The 20,763-nt window shown below is 42.3% G+C and overlaps 1 protein-coding gene across 5 annotated transcripts in view; it reads right to left on the bottom strand.

Moving 5' to 3' along the window:
* The window catches only part of MDM4 (MDM4 regulator of p53), a 50,454-nt gene extending 29,691 nt beyond the window's left edge, over positions 1-20,763 (bottom strand). For 4 of the 5 annotated variants that reach the window (XR_009546328.1, XR_009546329.1, XM_007523148.3 and 1 more), the window contains exons 1-4: positions 20,623-20,763; positions 9,503-9,618; positions 6,244-6,318; positions 2,246-2,379 (exon numbers count right to left, since the gene is read on the bottom strand). Coding sequence is in view for 2 of the 5 variants with exons in the window: in XM_007523148.3 (XP_007523210.1) it covers positions 2,246-2,379; positions 6,244-6,318; positions 9,503-9,583 (290 nt within the window). In the remaining 3 variants the exon portion in view is untranslated. Of the gene's footprint in view, positions 1-2,245; positions 2,380-6,243; positions 6,319-9,502; positions 9,619-20,622 lie in introns of those variants that run through there. The other variant, XM_060178663.1, reaches the window with a different exon arrangement.

Genomic DNA, 20,763 nt, shown 5'->3' with positions numbered 1-20,763 from the left:
CCCAAATGAGAAGATATCCCATCCAGGACATGGTGGTGGTTCACCCAGTAGAGAGGTGAACCTAAGTGGTGAACATTCATGAGGACCTGAGGTCTCGGCCCTGGTCTCCATCTGCAAGAAAGAAGCCTCACAAGTGGTGCAGCACTGCTGCAGGTGTCTCTATAACTGTCTCCATCTCTATCTCTCACCTTCTATCAAAATAGTGATCACTGGGAACAGCAGAGCTGTGCAGACAATGAGAAAGAGCACAATAACCCTAGGGAAAAAAAAATTGTTCCCTCCAAATGTTCCATTTGACATTCAAAATGCAAAGTGTGGGTGAAGGGAGTCTTATCAAAGTAGCACAAGACAAGCTCAAAAGACACAGATACCACAAAGCTACAGAGTGAAGGAGAACACTGGCTTCTCAATTACTAATGTTTTCTTACTGTTGTAGTTATTATTACCGTATGCTTTGCGCCATCTGTGCTTAACCTGCTGCACTACTGCCCGACTCCCTCGCTTACTTATTTTTACCTATATACGTTTATAGCCACATGTGTGGGGGGCAGCGAGAGAAAGTTATACCAGAGGTCAAAGTAGTTATATGAGTCTTTGAAGCTCAACATCAATCTCTTAACTTCCCAGAAATTCTACATTTCCCTTACTTGTTGGCCTAGCCTCTCTCCATCACAATGACTTTATAAAATTCTAACCTAGCATGACTGGCTAAAGTTATGGGATATCACTCTGCAATTAAAAAAGGTAATACTGTGTCCTTTGGGACAAATGGATGTAACTGAATGTGATTTTAGCAAAGTAAGTAAAAAAGATGAGACAATTATAACAAAAAAAGGAGCCAAAAAAAAAGATGAGACAACTACCAGATGTTTTTATCCATATGAGCAATCTAGCTAACTTATATACACAAACTTTGGGAGGGGAACAGGAGCAAGCAAACTTTAAAAAATTTTTTTCCTAATCTTTATTTATTTATTACATAGAGACAGCCAGAAATTGAGAGGGGAAGGGGAGGAGACAGAGAGACCGACACCTGCAGCACTGCTTCACCACTCATGAAGCTTTCCCCCTGCAGGTGGGGACAGGGGCTCAAACCTAGGTCCTTGCACATTGTAACATGTGCGCTCAACCAGGTAAGCCACCACCCAGCCCCAAGCAATCTGTTCCTAAGACTTGTTATTACTATGGTGGCTATCTTTTTTTTTTTTTAAAGATAGTTTTTTGGTGTTTTTTTTTTTTAGTTATCTTTATTGGATAGAAACAGCCAGAAATTGAGAGGGAAGGGCATGGTGGGGAGACAGAGAGACAGCTACAACACTGCTTCACCACTTGCAAAGCTTTCCCCCCTATAGGTGGGTAGGTGGGGAGCAAGGGCTCAAACCTGGATCCTTGAACACTGTAACACGTGCACTCAACCAGGTGCACCGCCACCACCACCACCAACGCCCCCCATGGTGGTTATCTTTGGGAGATGGGAAGGTGAGGACACAGAACTCTGGTGCTAAGTGTGGTGTGGAACTATATGCCATAATCGTGAAACACTGTAACCCACTATTAATTACAAATAAAAATGGAAAATAAATAACTCTAACCCAACCACATCAAACAACTTCCAACCTTGCCTTTCCATTCAATGTCCACATTCCTGCAGCTCTCCTCCTCCAGGCTCTGACTCACTCTATCCTTCAACTGCCAGCACAAGTAACAATGCATCAAGGAACCTTTCCTTGTCACCCACCTAAAATCCCACTCCCAGAACAGCTTCTTTTTCCTGTTTATGTAACACCTATCAGTATAATTTACAATGTGTTGGAGGGATGATTTAATTAAGATGGGGAAGAGGAGCTACTATCTCTCTACTCTTTCAGCTCCATAACATCAGTCCTGTTCTCAGCACTCATGGACCTCTAGACACTTGCAGGACCTTGGGGGGAGTAGGGGTGAGAGAGAGAGAGAGAGAGAGAGAGTGTGTGTGTGTGTGTGTGTGTTAAAGAATAAATAACTGAGGTTGAGTGGTGGCACCCCCCAGCTGAGCACACACATTAATTATCATGTTTGTGCAAGGACCTAGGTTCAAGCCCCAGGTCCCCATCTGCAGGGAGAAACTTCACAAGCAGTGAAGCAATGCCACAGGGGTCTCTCCCCAATAAAATAAAAATGTTTTCAATTAATAAATGAACTATGGAGATTAACTGGTTAGGAATAAGCACCCCAAAACATAATCCCTCACTTTTTTTGTTTTTACCTTGGCTCTTTCACGGAGAAGCTCTGACATCCTAGCAGTTCTCCCAAAGGATCCCCACCACAGTATACCATGTGCTGCTCCTGCTGATCGTAAAGCTGCTTCACCATTATATACTGGCCGAGGTGGTGCATGACCTGCAAGGGCGTAAAACATCATCAAGAGATCTGGTCAGCGGCTGCCAGAAAACACACAAATCAATTAGGAGGCGATAAGGCAAGTCAGTGGCTCGGGGAAGAGATAACGGATTTATGAACATGGCTGCTAATGCTGTGTAAACAATCCTGCAACAGGATAGTTGATCCCAATAATAGGCTCATCAACTTATTTTCATTCTGGAGATTAACAGACTTCTTTAGCACAGAAATGCACTGGTCAAAAGAGACCTAGCAGTCTCTGAGATTTTTCCTCACTAGTCCAAACAAAAAAGAAATGGAGAAGAAGATAGAGAGGGTTTGAGAGACTCCGGCAACACTGCTTTACCATTTGCAAAGCATCTCTTGCAGATGGAGACCAGAGGCTTGAACCTACCTCCTGGTATCCAAATGTGCCACCACCCTACCACAAAAGAAATTTTACATTATAATGTCTTCTCAATTTTTTGAAAAACTAAACACTCTTGGGCCAGCAAAATAACTCACCTGAAGGCTAGGGATAGATAGCATAAGGGTTATGTAAAAAGACTCTTATGCCTGAGGCATAAGTTCCAGGTTCATTCCCCTCCACACCACCATAAGCCAGAATTGAATAGTGCTTTGGTCAAAAAAAAAAAAAAAAATTCACCTGAATAGTGCACCTGTTTCGCCATGTGCATGACTCAGGTTCGAGCCCAACCCCACCACACTAGAGGAAGCTTCAATTTGGTGTGGTGTCTTTCCTCTCTCTCCATCTCTGTCACTCTCTATCTGAAAAACTTGATCTGCAATAGTGAAGTCCCAGTGAAGGTGATAACAAAAAATAATTAGGAAATTCTCCTCTCTGCACTGGGTAGAATCAGCACTCACAACAGACAGCTCCATGTAAACAGCTAAACATAATTTCTTCTGGCAAATTCTGCCATGCTATTAAAGACAGTACAATTCACTATGACATTCTAAGTATAAAAATTCTTTTATTTTTTATTTTATTTATTTTTTTGGCTGCCAGTTTCATGCCTGTGATTCCATCAGTCCATGCAAACATTTTGTCCCCCCAGAGGGCAAAACACAAAGATAGAGACAGAGACAGAGACAGAGACAGAGACAGGGAAGGAAGTAGAAACACCAAAGGACCACTCCATTGCTCTCAAAGCTCTTTACATGCTGCTCCCACATGTGGCCAGGGGGTTCAACCCCCACGCCTGCTAAGGTGTGAGTTATTCCTCAGCTTCCTAAGGCCCCACACTTCAATAATGTTTAGTGAGGTAGGAGTTGGTATAGTGGCTAGAGAACTGAATGGGCAGCACTAGGTCCTAGGCTTAATCCTTGACATGATATCTGCCACATGATACTCTGGCTCTCTTCTTTCTTTCTCACTCTCTCATGTTTGGAGGGAAAAACAGGACTTGTCAGGTGATCCAGGAGGTGGCGCAGTGGATAAGGTCCCGAGTTCAATCCCCATTAGCACATGTACCAGTGACGTCTGGTTTTTCCTCTTTCCTATCATTTCTCATGAATGAATAAATAAAATATTTAATATATATGTGCGTGTGTGCATGCATGCATGTGTCTCTCATCAGAATTACAGAGGCAGCACCCAAAATGATGCTCTTAATTTAAAATCCTAATGGAATTATCAGGGTTCTAGAAAATCTGAAATGGCTCCAGATTTGTGTCCTTGAGAAGTATAATGGCTCAGGAATGCAGCATTGTTGAAAGCTATTAAGCTTTTAAGAAAAAAAAAAAATCAAAGAAAGCTTTCCAGTGAGGAAGGGCTAAATCTTTACCCTTCTAAATGCAGACACTCAACAGATTAACATTTTAATATAGTCTTTTCCACTTAAAGAATTCGATCTGTTTTAAAAAACCTTTAGTAGCTAAGCAAGTTATTTAAATGCATAAATGTTTAAAATAGCTCACAGTGCTCAGCAGAGTATCTGACACATTTATAATGAAAATGTACTGCATTTAATTCCTGCCTGGCCACACAGCCTTAAATCATAAGAGTTATCTCATTTTTTAAATCTTGCCCATGTTTTGCATTTTAAGTCTGAAATCAAAGAGTTCACGTTAATCTTATGTTTAGCTGACAACACACTTCAAAAGGAAACTTAAAGGATCTGATATGAATGAGCCTAGTCCCCATCCCACTCACACACACTGAAAGGAGCTTTGCTGGGTCTCTTTTACTGTCTTCTGTTTCTATAAAGAGAGTAACAGTAGGGACAGGGTGGTGTCACACCTGGTTGAGCGCACGTTACAGTACACAAGGACCTGGGTTCAAGCAGAAGGAAAGTTTTGCAAGTGGTGAAGCAAGGCTGCAGGTGTCTCTCTCTCTTATCTCTCCTACCCTCTTGATTTCTGACTGTCTCTATCCAATAAAATAAATAAATAAATAATAAAAAGTAAAAGAGTAACAGTAGTGGTCCAGGAGGTGGCACAGTGGATAAAGCATTAGATTCTCAACCATGAGGTCATGAGTTCGATCCCCGGCAGCACATGTACCATAGTGATGTCTGGTTCTTTCTCTCCTATCTTTCTCATGAATAAAGATATAATTTTTTTTTAAGTAAAAAGAGTAACAGTAATTTTTTAAAAAATATTTATTCCCAAAAAAATAAATAAATAAAAATATATATATTTATTTATTCCCTTTTGTGGTCCTTGTTGTTTTATTGTTGTAGTTATGTATGTCGCTGTTGGATAGGACAGAGAAATGGAGAGAGGAGGGGAAGACAGAGAAGGGGAGAGAAAGACAGACATCTGCAGACCTGCTTCACTGCCTGTGAAGCAACCCCCCTGCAGGTGGGGAGCCGGGGGCTCAAACCATGATCCTTGCACTGGTCCTTCTGCTTTGCGCTGCCTGCGCTTAATTTTTTTTTTTTTTTTTGCCTCCAGGGTTACCGCTGTGGATCAGTGCCTGCACTATGAATCCACTGCTCCTGGAGGCTATTTTTACCTTTTCATTGCCCTTATTGTTGATTATTGCTATTGTTATTGCTGTCGCTGTTGTTGTATAGGACAGAAAGAAATTGAGAGAGGAGGGGAAGACAGAGGGGGTAGAGAAAGACAGACACCTGCAGACCTGCTTCAACGCTTGTAAAGCGACCCCCCTGCAGGTGGGAAGCCAGGGGCTCGAACCGGAATCCTTACGCTCCTTGCACTCCGTGCCATGTGTGCTTAACCCACTGCACTACCACCTGGCCCCCAACAATAAAAATTTAATGGAAATGAGAAATTCTACAGACCAGTGCTCTTTAAAACAGCAAAAAGTGATCTAGTTCCTTTGGAATAGAACACTTCTTATCCTAAACCCAATCTTAGAACTATATAGTCTAGCTTCCACTCAGCTGTTCTTGGAAATGAGAATATTGTTTGAAGTCTTACCTCTTCATTTGTTATTGTTGTTTGTTTTAAGAGACAGATTGGTAGAGAGGCAGAAAGTTAAAGAGGGGGCTGAGTGGTGGCGCACCTGGCAGAGCACACATGTTACGATGAGCAATGACCAGGTTTGAACCCTTGGTCCTCTCCTGCAGGGGGAAAGCTTTGTGAGTGGTGAAGCAGTGCTGCAGGTGTCTCTCTTTCTCTCTATCTCCCCCTACCCTCTCAATAAGGGCTGCCTCTAATAAATAAAGATAATTTAAAAAATTTGTAAAGGAGTATTTACTTTCACAGTAATAAGACCTATGTTTAACAAAATAACTTAAATTTTTCAATAATAATTTTAAAAGAAAGAAAGAAAGTTAAGGAGACCACAGCACTAAAGCTTTCTTCAATGCTGTGGGGGCCAGGCTCAAACCTTGGTCTTGCACATGGCAAAGCAGCACACTATCAAAGTGAGCTATTTTGCAGGCCCAGGCTTACCTCTTTAACAGTGAACCGTTCACCTTGGGCACCTGCTGCCTGCAAAATCCTCAAAAGTGGCAACTTAGGTCGTACCTGAAAAACAAAAGGCCTATTTAAATTTCATATTTTAATTAGGATGATTTCTATAACCATATAGTATAAGAGAATCTTCTTAAGCATTTTTTTTTCAACAAATCCTAATATTCCCAAATAATGTTCACTCTGTCAACACATATAACTACAGATAATCAAATTATTACTCTACTCGTTACCTTGGTGAAAACTGAATTTTCAGAAAGTAGCCAATATTATACCAGAATGACTATAATAAAAGGGAAAAAATATGCAGAGTAGATAAACCATACCCTGGTTCACTGCTGGCAGAAATGTAAGGCACAAATGTGCTCGTAACATTTGGTAGTTTCTCAAAAGATTAACTAGAATAACCATATGACTCGGTAATTCACTCCTAGCAATATATCCAAAAGAGCTGAAAGCAGCATCATTCACTATATTTACTGCAGCCAAAAGGTGGAAACAAGTCAAATGCCACTGAGAGAGACCCAAGTAAACAAGGCATAGTGATTTTAACATCCCTTGTGTCTGATTATGGAATCTGTCTTCAATTTTATTTTTCTAATTTCATATAGTCAAACTCTCCTCTCTTTTCTTTTATGGTCTCTTTACCTCTGTCCTATAAGTAAAACAGTTTTGGGGCCAGAAAGCTAACTCACCTGGGAAGGTACGTGGTTTGCCATGGTTTCAGTCTCTCTCTCTCTCTCTTTCTCTCTCTAGTTGAAAAAGCCAACCTAGAGTGGTGAAGTCCCAGTCATAGGGATTTAAAAAAAAAAAAAAAGATAATAGTAGAAGGTTTTCATACCAGGAAAGTCTCTACAACTTTAAAGCTTTGAGAGAGATAGATTTTTATGAGGAGCAAGAGACCAGGGCAACTCTCAGTTCTGACATATGGCGGTGCTGCGGCTCGAACCTGGGCACCGAGGCATCTGAGTCCTGTATTTTTTTTTTTTATTCCCTTTTGTTGCCCTTGTTGTTGGATAGGGCAGAGAGAAATGGAGAGAGGAGGGGGAGGAGACAGAGAGAGGAGAGAAAGACAGACACCTGCAGACCTGCTTCACCGCTTGTGAAGCGACTCCCCTGCAGGTGGGGAGCCAGGGGCTCGAACTGGGATCCTTGTGCTTTGTGCCACCTGTGCTTAACCCGCTGAGCTACAGCCCGACTCCCTGAGTCCTGTATTCTAATAGCACTGAGATATCTCCCTTGTCCCCTACTGTAAAGTTTACATTTACTTGACTTTGTGGGGTTTTTTTTATCAATTTATATTTAAATCTGTATCTGGAATTTGTTTTTTACAAAGTTTGAGAGGTTGTCATTTGTTTCCTTCCAGAGATGGCCAATTGTGTTAGCACATTTTGTGTGTGTGTGTCAATACTTTTATTATATGTCATACACATTCGTGTCCTTCAAGTCCAAATTTCTACTTATCATATATTCAGGTGCCACATATTGTGCAGTTTATGAAAACACAAAACAAGGTCAGCAATGTGCTTTGTCAAACACCCAAGTTCGAACCCTACCCCCACATCCCTAAGAAGCTTTGGTGCTGTTTCTCTCTTTTTCGCTCTCTGAAAAAGAACAATGAAACCCCAGCAACATGATAGCAAAACAGGAAATCAGGAGTAAAATCCGGTTGTAAGAACAATTTTGCAAGCACAGACTGCAATAAAGTTTTTTTAAAAAAATCTGTACTAAAAAAAGAAAACAAAGTTACATATCTTTATAGATTAGTGGAAAGGTCTGTTTTGGGGTTTTTTTATATATATACAATTTTGTAAAATACATTTGTTTTCCCCATAATGTAAAACTGATTTTCACTCTAAGACAACACTTTTATAAGTTAACACTTCCCCAATAAAGTAATTTTAAACTATTTAGTTTAAAAAAAAAAAAAAGTAGACCAATAGGTAATGCAGTGTATAAACAATTGGACTTAAAAATCACAAGATCCCACATTCAGTCCTCCAACATCACATGTACCAGAGTGATACTGATTCTCTTTCCTTCTATTTCTTCTCTCTGATAATAATGAATAAATAAAATCTGTTAATAAAAATGAACAAGTTTGGAGATGGGTGGGGTGAGGCAGGGCAGGGTAAGAAAGAAAGAAAAAAAAGCCTTTAAACTTTATAATCAAGTGAGACATAAACTTAGCATATATACCCTGGCCCTAAATTCTCCACTAGCTACCTATATACTAAAAAATACTAGTTTCAAGGCCAAGCAGTGGTGCACCTGGTTAAGTGCTCACATTACAGTGCACAAGGACCCAGGTTCAAGCACCTGGTCCCCACCTGCAGGTGGAAAGCTTCAAGAGTGGAAGACGGAGTGTACATAGTATAATGGTTATGCAAAGAGGCTCTCGTGCCTGAAGCTCCAAAGTCCCTGGTTCAATCCCCTGTACCACCATAAGCCAGAGGTGAGCAGTGGTCTGGTTAAGAAGGAAGGAAGACAGGCAGGCAGGCAGGCAGGCAGGCAGGCTGGCTGGCTTCATGAGTGGTGAATGAAGCAGGGCTGCAGGTGTCTCCATCTCTTTCCCTCTCTATTCCCCCCTCTCAATTTCTGTCTCTATCCAATAATAAACAAAAGACAGGAAAACAAACTCTTTTTAAAAAATCAAAAAAATAAAAATAAAAATCCAACGACAACAACAATAATAACTACAACAATAAAACAACAAGGGCAACAAAAGGGAATAAATAAATAAATACAAAAAAAATAAAATAAAAATAAAATTAATAATCATTAGTTTTCAAAATGTACCATTTTAAGTAACCTGTGTAAATTGTGTTTACTCAATCAGTGTAGTTATTAGTGTTGAGACTTTACTGGTTTCCTATATTTAACATTTTAATTATTTTTTTTATTTTTATGAAAGAACAAACCACTGTTTTACCATTTTTTTTTTTAACTTCTGACTGCTTATTTTGGTAGCTGTGAGAGAGAATTTTAGAAGCGGAGGTTACATATCTTTCTCCCTTGTAGGTCTATTAGCTGACTGCAAATTCTTCTTTTTTGTTTTTAGGATTTACTGAGTTAACTCCAGGGCTTCACTCATGCAAGGCATATAGTCGACCACTGTGCTACTGTCCCGGATCCGAAATTTGTAAAATAATGTTTTGCTCAGAGAATTCAGCTGCATGTCCCAACTGAACTTTTTTTAAAACCTAAAGAAAAGTAGAAATGCTTACCAAGCACTTACCTGTTTAATCTGTACTGAAGAGATCCTCTGAGCAGCAGTATTAGACGTTGAACATTGGGCAGAGATGGGAAGTGATGTCATTTTGGCAGGGAAGAATTTGCAGTCAGCTAATAGACCTACAAGGGAGAAAGATATGTAACCTCTCTTCTAAAATTCTCTCTCACAGCTACCAAAATAAGCAGTCAGAAGTTAAAAAAGACCGATATATATGAGGGCACCCTTCATAAATAAAATATAAACATGTTCTTGATACACTCTGACCGCTTCCTAATTAAGATCCTGTAAAAAACAAAAATGAAGCTCTTAAAAAACTGGGAGTCAGGCGGTAGCACAGAGGGTTAAGCACACGTGGTGCAAAGCGCAAGGACCAGCGTAAGGATCCAGGTTCGAACCCCTGGCTCCCCACCTGCAGGGGAGTCGCTTCACAGGTATCTTTCTCTCCCCATCTTCCCCTCCTCTTTCCATTTCTCTCTGTCCGACATCAATAGCAACAACAATAATAACTACAACAACGATTAAAAAATTTTTTAAAAAAGGGCAACAACAGGGAAATTAAAAAATAAATAAAATAAAAGAGTAAAAACCACGGTCCGGAGGTGGTGCAATGGTAAAGCTTTGGACTCTCAAGCATGAGGTCCCGAGTTCGAACCCTGGCAGCACATGTGCAAGAGTGATGTCTGGTCCTTTCTCTCGCCTATTTTTCTCATAAATAAAATAAAATAAAATAAAATAAAATAAAATAAAATAAAATAAAGAGTAAAAACCACTGGGGCCAGGTGGTAGCACACCTGGTTGAGCACACATGTTAAGGACCCAGGTTCAAGCCCCCAGTCCCTACCTGCAAGGGGAAAGCTTTGCAAGTAGTGAAGCAGTGCTGTAGGTGTCTGTTATTCTCCCTCACTATTTCCCCCTTCCCTCTCAATTTCTGTCTCTACCCAATAAATTAATAAAGATATTTTTTTTAAAAAAATTTAAGAGTAAAAACCATCTACATGTTTCCTTCCCATCAGGTGGAACCTGAAAGAGACAGGTTCAGACATGCTCCTACCTCCACACTGAAGATAACCGAGAGTAAACTGCACTGACTGTCAATTCTACAATCATTATCTCCTCAAAGGATACTAGACAGGGCCTCAGTAGCTCCGCCTTCCTCTCTTGGACTTTGAAGCAACCAACCACTGGAAGACAGATGCAGAGAAAGAGAATTATTGCCAAGAGTAAGTAATAGGCTTAAGAGGCTCGGGGCATGTTAAGGAAAACCTCTGCAACATGTTGGAACATGTCTTGGCAAGGGGACATAGAAAAGTTGAGAGTTAAAATGTTCATCAAGGAAAGATACAAAAATGAATGGAACTAGAGTAACGTGTAATTAAATTCTGTTCACCTTTTACCTTTTCTAAAAAAGAAAGAAAAAGAAAACCTACAGAGAATTTTTTCCATTTTACATAAGCATAAGTTACCTTTGTGGAAGAAAACAATGTGTGACTGAAGGAGGCCAGCAGGCGCCCTACCCCGGGGCACCGAGGGCACCTTCCATGCTGTGGTATCTTTGTCTCTGTCTCTCTGTATCTGTCTTTATCATTCTATCTGAAAAAGTCAGTCTGGAGGAGTGGTGAAGCCCCAGTGACAACCCACTGGGTCTGTGGGAGGATGATAATGGATCTCAGTCCTGAGAACATACTTCTTTTGAAATGAACTAAGACAGCCTCTCAACACTGCCTTCCCCCCTCCACTTCCAGAGCCCCCTCACAAACAGAAAAGCCTGAGACTTACGTTCTGCCTGTCCTTCCTTTCACATGGGTGTACTTTTTTTTTTAAGATTTTATTTATTCATGAGAAATGATAGGAGAGAGAAGAACCAGACATCACTCTGGTACATGTGCTGCCAGGGATTGAACTCAGGACTGCACGTTTGAGAGTCCAATGCCTTATCCACTTCGCTGCCTCCCGGACCACAACTTTTTTTTTTTTAAACTAAATTTTTCTATTCAAGCTCTTATTCTGTATCTTTTCCCTTGTGGAGATTAGAGTCAGAGTCAAGACTTTTTTCTCAGTTCTGGTTTATGACCTGGGACTTTGGAGCCTCAGGCACAACAGTGTCTTTGCATAACCATTAAGCTATACCTACACACACACACACACACACACACACACACACACACACACACACACACACACACACACACACACACACACACACAGTGTGTACATTTTCTACCTAAATCTGTATCCCCAATCCACCCCACTACCACCTCAAAGAAAAGCCTGAAAGTTCTCAATCTGCACTTCCTGTCAACCAGAAGGCAGGAGCCTGGAACAAGAACATTTCATAAATATTTGTTATACATGCCAGACATCTATGCATCTATCTGCTCATCCCAGGTGCCCCTGCAGATGAGGGTTCAGCCTAGCTACTACTGAATGTCAGCATGCTATAAATTTCTTCCATCATAATGCAAATCACTCCTCTATAACCTATAAAGTATGCTCCTACCCCATGAAAATGTAGAGGGAGGCAGCCAAGATTTTGCTACTTCTCAGAATCTTAAGTCCCAATTCTGAAATAATCATTTTTTCTTATCTCTGCAATGGTATTATTTAATACCTTCATGTCAATACAGTAAGAGACGGGAAATGGGGCCCAGCAGTGGTGCACCTTATTGAGCAGATAAGTTACCATGAGCAAGGACCTGGGCTCGAGCCCCCACTCCCCACCTGCAGAGGGGGCGCTCGCTACATGAGCGATGAAGTAGGTTTCTTTCTCTCTTCCTCTATCTCCCCCTTCACTCTCAATTTCTATCTGCCCTATCACATAAAAATAGAAAGGGAAAAAAAGGGGGGGGCGGAGGGAGGCTACTGGGAGCAGCGGATCTGTAGCACAGGAACCAAGTCCCAGCAATAACCCTTGTGGCAATGATTTTTTTTATTTTTTTTGATGTTTATTTCCTTTTGTTGCCCTTGTTTCATTGTAGTTATTGTTGTTGATGTTGTTGTTTAATAGGACAGAGAGAAATGGAGAGAAGAAGGGAAGACAGAGAGAAGGAGAGAAAGATAGACACCTGCAGAACTGCTTCACCGCCTGTGAAGCGACTCCCCTGCAGGTGGGGAGCCAGAGGCTCAAACCAGGATCCTTATGCCGGTCCTTGCGCTTTGCACCATGTGGGCTTAACCCGCTGCGCTACCGCCCAACTCCCAATTTTTTTTTTTTTTTAACAGATGGCAAATGGTGAAATTTATGAACTGTCCCCACACTGGGAAAGAGTAAAAGGGCCTAGAAAAACCAGTAGCCTAATTACTGAAGTTAACAAGGCTGCTCACCCTTCTGAAAAGACAAACTTCTCACAAAACGGGAAGTCAAACAGGATACACAAGTAGAACTTACTGTTTTCAAGCAACTAGTTTTTAACTGATATCTCAAACCTTACGAATGAAAAAATAAAAACAATCCTTTCTTTCTCCAAATCGGTAAGTTTTAGAAAATTCCCCCAGCTTGGTCAACGATGATTTCAGCTTTCCACGCACTGAAGCCAAAGGCCTGGAAGCCATCCTTCCTTTATTTTTTCTTTTTTTTAAATTATTTTATTTATTTAATACAGAGAAACTGAGAGGGGGAGAGACAGAGACATCTGCAGCCCTGCTTCACCACTCGTGAAGCTTTCCCCTGCAGGTGGGGACCAGGGGCTTGAACCCGGGACCTTGTGCACTATATATGGTGCGCTTAACCAGGTACGTCACCACCTGCCCCCCCCCCCGCTTTCTTTTTTTTTTTACATGCACCCTTCCCGCCCCCAGCCCATAAATAAATTCAGAAGCAATATCTTCAAATACAGCCCAAGATTAACTTCTCACTACTGTTAGCGCACTGGTCCAAGTCATCTATTGTATAGAGCAATAAAGGTTTGGTAGCTTCCAATCCTGATCCTCTAGCTTCTACTCTTTTTGTCTTTGATCTGGTGACAAGGTTATCAACAAACCTGGGGCCTTGCACACTTTATCCTTTGCGCCACCTCCTGGACCACAATGCCCGATTCTTTTGATTCTTTTAAACATGTACTAACTAGACCTTTAACAACCTGTGTATAACCACAGTTGGCTTCAATTCATTTCTGTCTTCCCCAGTCAATCACCCTAATTTTTTTTTTGCCTCTAGGGTTATCCGCTGGGGCTCAGTGCCTGCACTACAAATTCACTGCTCCTGCAGCCACTTCTTTTCAATTTTTTTTTTTTTTGATAAGACAGAGAGTTGAGAGAGGAGGGGAAGATAGAGGGGGGAAAGACACCTGCAAACCTGCTTCACAGCTTGTGAAGTGACACCCCTGCAGGTGGGGCGCCGGGGGCTCAAACCGAGATCCTTGCACTGGTGTCCTTGTGTTTCGTACTTTGTGCGCTTAACCCGGTGAGCCACCGCCTGGCCCTCTCACCCTGAATCTTTATGCTTAATTTTCTTTCTTTTATGCATTTTATTGCATCAAAATGAAATCCTAAAAAGAATGTATTTTAATTAATAGCTTTTATCTTTGGAAAGGAAAAAAAAAAAAAGCAGGTGGGCCAGGGCAATAGCATAGTTGATTATGCAGTGTGGCAGCGTACGTGAATGTTCAATTATGGGATCTGCCAACAAACTGTAAAGTGTCTGCACTAATTTACAATCCTATCATCAGTATGTCAGATATCCCCACTCCAAATTTTGATATCATACATGTGTATTTGTAGGTGTGTGCTGTTGATCTAACCCAGAGCTTCATAAATGTGAGATATGCATTTTGCCCTTGACTACACCCCTAGATTTGTTGGTTTGTTTAAAGATCTATGTAGAAGCAGCAAAGTAGCTCCCCTGCATACTGCACTGCTTTGGCATGTGCAAGACCCAGGTTTGAGCCTGGCCCCCACAGTGCTGAAAGAAGCTTTAGCACTGTGGTTTTTACACTCTCTCCCTAAGTTAAAAAAGAATGGTAAGTTCAGAACAAGCTAAAACAAAAATTCAGATTAACTGCTTTCCCTGGTCCACCAATGTGAGTTCCAGCTTCCATACCCTTGTGACAACTAAGCAATACTCACAAAAAACTTCCATCAATAATACTGCACTGTACCAGACACAGGTCAGTGACAGCACATACTAATTCCTGATATCCAGGCTGCACCAAACAAATGCATATTTTCAAATTAAGATGTTATCCCTAAAGCAGAAACAAGCCTATGTGTAAAGAAATGCAAAATAAGAGAGAGAGAGGAAACTCATCTCCAAAGGTGGCGACCCAGTGTTCTCTTCCTGTTGACAGGGTGGGCAGGTGAAGAGGGGGAGCCACAGGGCTCTTCACAGCTAAAATGGAAGTTTTTGTGTTTGTTTAGTTATTTCCTTGTGGCTGATTCAAAACCTCTGCAAAATTCGTGCTCAGTTTTATTCCACTCAAAGAAGTTTAAAGTGGAAAAAATAAGAGGAAAACAATTGCGAATATTTTTCAAGGGTGTATGAGAAATAAAGTATAAACTGACTCGAAATCAAGATCATATCCCTTTTCTACTCAGGATCCCTTTTTAACTACAGGAAGGTCAGCTATTGTTACTTAATTCCTTAAAGAGAAAAATGAAGTTTAATAAAGTGAAATAATTTGCCCAAGGCCAAAGTTTATTCTTTTCCACTGCCCCATGTTGCTGATTAGCAGTATCAAATGGTTGCTCAAAGCAGAATGTTAGGAGTCATCTTGGTCTCTCCTTCTTCCCCTATTTTCATATCATCAAACTGTGTAGATTTTAATTCCTGGCTCTTTCAAAACTACCCCTTCTCTTCATCTTCATCACACTTCCCCAAACTAAAGTGTTACTTCTACACTGCAGTAGAGATAATGGGGGGGGGACGACGACGACACATGCAGCACTGCTTTATTACCCATGTAGCTCCCCTGGGAAGGTGGGAGCAGGGGCTTGAACCAGGGTCCTTGGACACAGTAACACGTGCACCATCACCTGGCCCCCTGCAATTGACTGACTTCCCAATCCAAACAGCTGACCAAAGCATAAAAAGCAATCTAGGGTGCCAGGTTCTGCTCAGTCACTTCGAACTGCATCTAGCCTCTCAGCACCCCGCCATTCTTTCCAGTCACTCTGTTCTTTCCCAAGTTCCCTGCACCTCAAGCACACTGATCATTTAGTGTGAGCACAGGGCTCATGCTCTTCCCACTCTGGTCTGTCCGTTCACTTGGCACAATGTTGAACTCTGCACAGACCGAGTCACTCAAAATCTCCCAGCTGCATTCTCATATGCTTAATACTCATTAGAGTAAAAGGTGGGGGAAGGAATCTAAAACACGAAAGTTTGTAGCATTTGACCCAATGACTGAAAATATCTGATAGTCATTTACACTATAATTATATACTTCAGTGAGAAGCACCTTGAGGTTTTCTCAATATAATTATGTACTTCAGGGGGTCGGGTGGTAGTGCAGTGGGTTAAGCGCACATGGTACAAAGCAAGGACCGGACTAAGGATCCCAGTTCAAGTCCTCGGCTCCCCACCTGCAGGGAAGTCGCTTCATAGGTGGTGAAACAGGTCTGCAGGAGTCTGTCTTTCTCCCTCTCTGTCTTCCCCTCCTCTCTCCATTTCTCTCTGTCCTATCCAACAACAGCGACATCGATAACAATAATAATAACCACAACAATGGTAAAACAACCTGGGTAACAAAAGGAAAAAAATGACCTCCAGGAGCTGTGGATTCGTGAGCCCTGGCAATAACCCTGGAGTCAAAAAACAAACAAAAAAAAAAAGAAATAATTATGTACTTCAGTGGGAAGCACCTTGAGGTATTCTCAACCCCAGAAATTCTAAACCAAATCAAGTTTCTAGATCTCACTACTAAGTATATTATTATCATTATTGTTATTTTAACCAGAGACTGCTCAGCTGTGGCTTATGGTGGTGCTAGGGACTGAAGGAGTGGGACCTTTGATGCCTCAGGCATAGCAGTTTTTTGCATAAGCACTATGCTATCTCTCCAGCCCTAAATTCTGTATGAATTAGGAAAAAAGGAGGGTAGAGAAACAGATCCGATTCAAATAAGCCATCTGCAAAATGTCATTTCTCCCCTAAGCATCCAGGCAATTTTGAATTGTGTATTAGGTATTTGACACCAGTCAATAAATGGGGGGGGGAGGGGCTGGTGGCACACCTGATAAAGTGCACACATTACAGTGTACAAGGACAAGAGTTCAAGCCCCTAGTCCCCACCTGCAAGGGGGAAGCTTCACAAGCAGTGAAAATTGCTGCAGGTGTCTCTATTTCTCCCTCCCTCCTTCCTTATCTCCCCCTTCTCAATTTCTGTGTCTCTATACAAAATTAAATTTAATTTTAAAAAATGGTAACAACAATAATAAACAAGGGCAACAAAAAGGAAACTCCAGGAGCAGTGGATTCATAGTGCAGGCACACAGTCCCAGCAGTAACCCTGGAGGGGGGGGGGGGAACTGGTAACGAGGCCAGCAAGAAAACTTACCTGGGAGGGTGCCTGTTTGCTATGTGAAAAACTCAGACTCAAGCCTGACCCCCACTACTCTGGGGGAAGCTTCAGTGCTATGGTGTCTCTCCCTCTTGCCTTGTCTTTCTCTTTGAAAAGGCTGACCCAGTACAGTGAAGCTTTGGTACTAAATAATAAGTGGGGAAAAGTGCTGCAGGTATCTTTCTCTCTCTCTCTCCCTCTTCCCTCCCAATTTCTCTGTCTCTATTCAATATAAATAAAAAAATAAAAAGTTTTTTTTAAACCTAGAAATGACTAGAACTGGTATGAATTTGCCCACATTTTTTTTTTTACTTTTTAAAATTTTTATTTATAAAATAAAAATATCAACAAGACCATAGGATAAGAGGGGTACAATTTCCACTGCCAGAGTTCTGTATCCCATCCCCTTCCTTGAAAGCTTTCCTATCCTTTATCCCTCTGGGAATATGGACCCAGGATCATAATGGGGTGCAGACAGTGGAAGGTCTGGCTTCTGTAATTGCTTCTCTGCTGGACACGGGTGTTGACAGGTTGATCTATACTCCCAGACCATTTCTTTCTTTTTTCTTTCTTTGTATTATTTATTTTCCCTTTTGTTGCCCTTTTTAAAAATTTCTTTATTGGGGAATTAATGTTTTACATTCAACAGTAAATACAATAGTTTCTATATGCATAACATTTCCCAGTTTTCCATATAACAATACAACCCCCACTAGGTCCTTTGTCATCCTTCTTGGATCTGTATTCTCCCCAACCCACGTACCCCAGAGTCTTTTACTTTGGTGCAATATGAATTTGCCCACTTTTAAGTGCCTGAGGGGAATAAAGTACTGCCTGTAATTGTACTCATTTTCAAAGACTCCCAAGAGAGAGATGTTTACTGAGAGGAGCTGCAATTTCACCACTTCATCCCACAATACAGACCTGGGAATATCCCAGGCAGGCCAAAAAAACCCTAGACTTTCAAGGCATTTTATTGATAAACGCAGAAGGTCATCTTTGCTTTTCCTGAGCACGAAGTGTAGGAGTCTGCATACCCCAGAGTGCAGGACAGTGTGCTGAACCCGTAAAATAAAACTTCTTATGAACCAGAAGGTGGCACAGTGACTAGATTGTTGGATTTTAAAGCATGAGATCTCAAATCCAATCCCTGGCATCTCATGTACCAGAGAGATAACCTGGTTCTCTTCCTCACATTAATAAATAAGTCTTTTAAATTTTTTTGAGGGTGGGGCCTGGAGAGATAGCGTAATAGCTATGCAACAGACTTCCACACCTGAAGCACCAAACCCAAGTTCAATCCCCATAAGGCAGAGCTGCGCAGTGCACTAGTAAAAAGATCAAAATAGAATAAAATAAAATCTAAGTATCTCCAGAGGAGACAAAGGTGTTTTCTTTTTTAAAGATTTACTTAATGACTAGTGAGAGAAAGAAAGAGAACCAAAGCATCATCCCTACATGTGATGCTGGGAATCAAACTCAAGACCTCAGGCTGGGGAATCCAATGCTTTACGCACTAAGCCACCTTCCAGGCAGCAATAAACCATGTTTAAGAAATAAGAATAAAACCATATTGGAAGTTGGCAGAACTAATCATGATAGTTGTGAAATAAAACTAGAAAAGAGGATAAGTCTGTAGGAGTTTTTGTTTCAGCCACAGAATTGTAACAGAGCAAAAAAAAAAAAAAAAATTAATTAAAAAAAATCTTAGGCAGAAAATCCTGGAGACACTAATTATTTACACCTGGTCTGCATATACCCTGTCATATATTCCTACCATCCCCAGCCAGGGCCTGCAAGCATACCTGGAAAAGCACTTGACCTTGCCACATGACTTCACATCTAACCTTGTAGCCAGGACAGAGGCTTCAAAAAACACAATGCCTTTGAAACTGGAGGTGTAAAGCCAACAAAGAGGGGATGGAAGAGGAGCTGGTTTCAGAGAAGAAAACCTCCAACCCCTTACAATAAGTCCTTTGCTCAATTAAACAGAGTCTAAGATCTTGTTTCACTTGCAGCATTAGGCAGAAGAGTTTATTGCTCCTTTTGTTCAGGAATGGGAGCATTTCCTTTGTTTTTACCAAGGACAACCTGCAAAGTTGCTCCCCTCCCCCCTAAGAGATTCCAGCCCTCTGCCTCATGGAAACCTGGAAGCCCCTGAGTTTGCATTTTCTCTAACCTGGGTGGACCGTCTGCCTAGGGAGATAATGTGTAGGCTAGCATAAGACCCCTGGAGACACATACCATTTCCCCAGGAAATTACCACGTGACCTCAAAGACAAGTGCCTGGTTACTTTCAACAGTCAATATGACAGAAATTCTACAGTAATGTCAATTTCTCCTTTGTATTCTGTAATTACACCTCTGTCCTCAAATGGGATGAGAAAGAGTGACTCCCCCCTCACTCTACCACAACTCACACCACCAATTCTGAATTTAAAAATAAATGTAGCAGTAACATTTCCCTTAAACGGGCTTTACTTTTTTATGTATTTATTTATTCGTGGGGGAGAGAGAGAGAGAAGCAGAGCACCACTGGCACATGGTGATGCTGGGGGCCAAACCCAGGACCTCATGCTTGAGACCAACGTTGTACCCACTGAGCCTGACATAATGGATTCTTTTGAGCTCTAAGGATCTCTATTAAACCCTATTGTCTGACTGTTTTTCAACTAGATATGAGAAAATGCTTTGCTTTCTTATAAAAGGAAAGTACTCTTAAGAACTTTCAGTTCTTACCAGATAAGGTACACATCTACAAAGGCTGAATTTATACTAGCAGTTTGCGAAACAAAGCCAGCATACAATTCAAACTCAATCATCAGAGTCGGTTAGAGGAACTGCTGTATGACCTTGAGTTCTGCGCGAGTGCTGAAATGACAGTTTTTTGACTACTTTACGGGAAACTGTCCGTGACACTGTTTTATGAAAAACTGAAAGCACGGACAAACTGACCCCAGCTAGTGTGGGCAAGTGGAATAGGTAAGTACATTAAACTGGGCGACCGTGTGACCACCCTGCGCAGGATGGGCGCCCCCGAAGCGGCACAGCAGAGTCTCTCGGACAAGCACAACCTGGGCGACAGGACTACGCCTCCAGCTGGCTGTCGGCCACTGAACTAGCCTGAGCAGGTGACAGGTGACGGATGACGGCCAGCTGTCTTCCCCAACCAGCACTCAAGCGCGTCTGAGACTGACAGCCCTCCGCCCTGAAAATTACTACCTTCCAAACCCGGAGCCACCGAGACGCCGCCGCCGCCGCCGCCGCCCGCCCGCCCGCCGCTCTCTCCCCTGCATGGTGCGTGTGCACAGCTCCAACTCTGCGTGCCACGAACACCGTCAGTTCCTCCACTGCTTCCTTCTCGGCTTCCTTCTCGGCTGAGGGTTGGCCGCGCTCCGCACGTCACCGCACCCCCATTTCCTCACCTTCGCGGGAACTCAGCGGGTAACCCTATCCGCCGCCCACGCCTCCTTCCGCCGGGAGGGACCGTCCCGCCGCCGCCATCCACGCCTCCAGCTCCTCCTGCCCGCTGCCCGGGCTCCCGGCCCGCAGGACTGTCGCCCCCCGCCCCCCACTTCCCGCCCCCGGCCGGCTTCCAAGCGCCCAGCCGAGGAAGATGCAGAGCCTCACCTTACGGCCACTCCATGAGTAGCTCCGCCACCGGCCCACGTAGGAAAAAGCCCTCGGGTCTCACCGGGCCCAAGGCCGCAGCCGCATTTTGAGACGGCGAGGACTGAAGACGCAACTTCCGGTCTTCCTCGACCCGTTCTG

This window comes from Erinaceus europaeus, chromosome 19, assembly GCF_950295315.1.
Source record: "Erinaceus europaeus chromosome 19, mEriEur2.1, whole genome shotgun sequence".
Classification (NCBI taxonomy): domain Eukaryota; kingdom Metazoa; phylum Chordata; class Mammalia; order Eulipotyphla; family Erinaceidae; genus Erinaceus; species Erinaceus europaeus.
The sequence above is the reverse complement of the archived record's forward strand: the minus strand, read 5'-3'. Positions and strand labels throughout refer to the sequence as shown.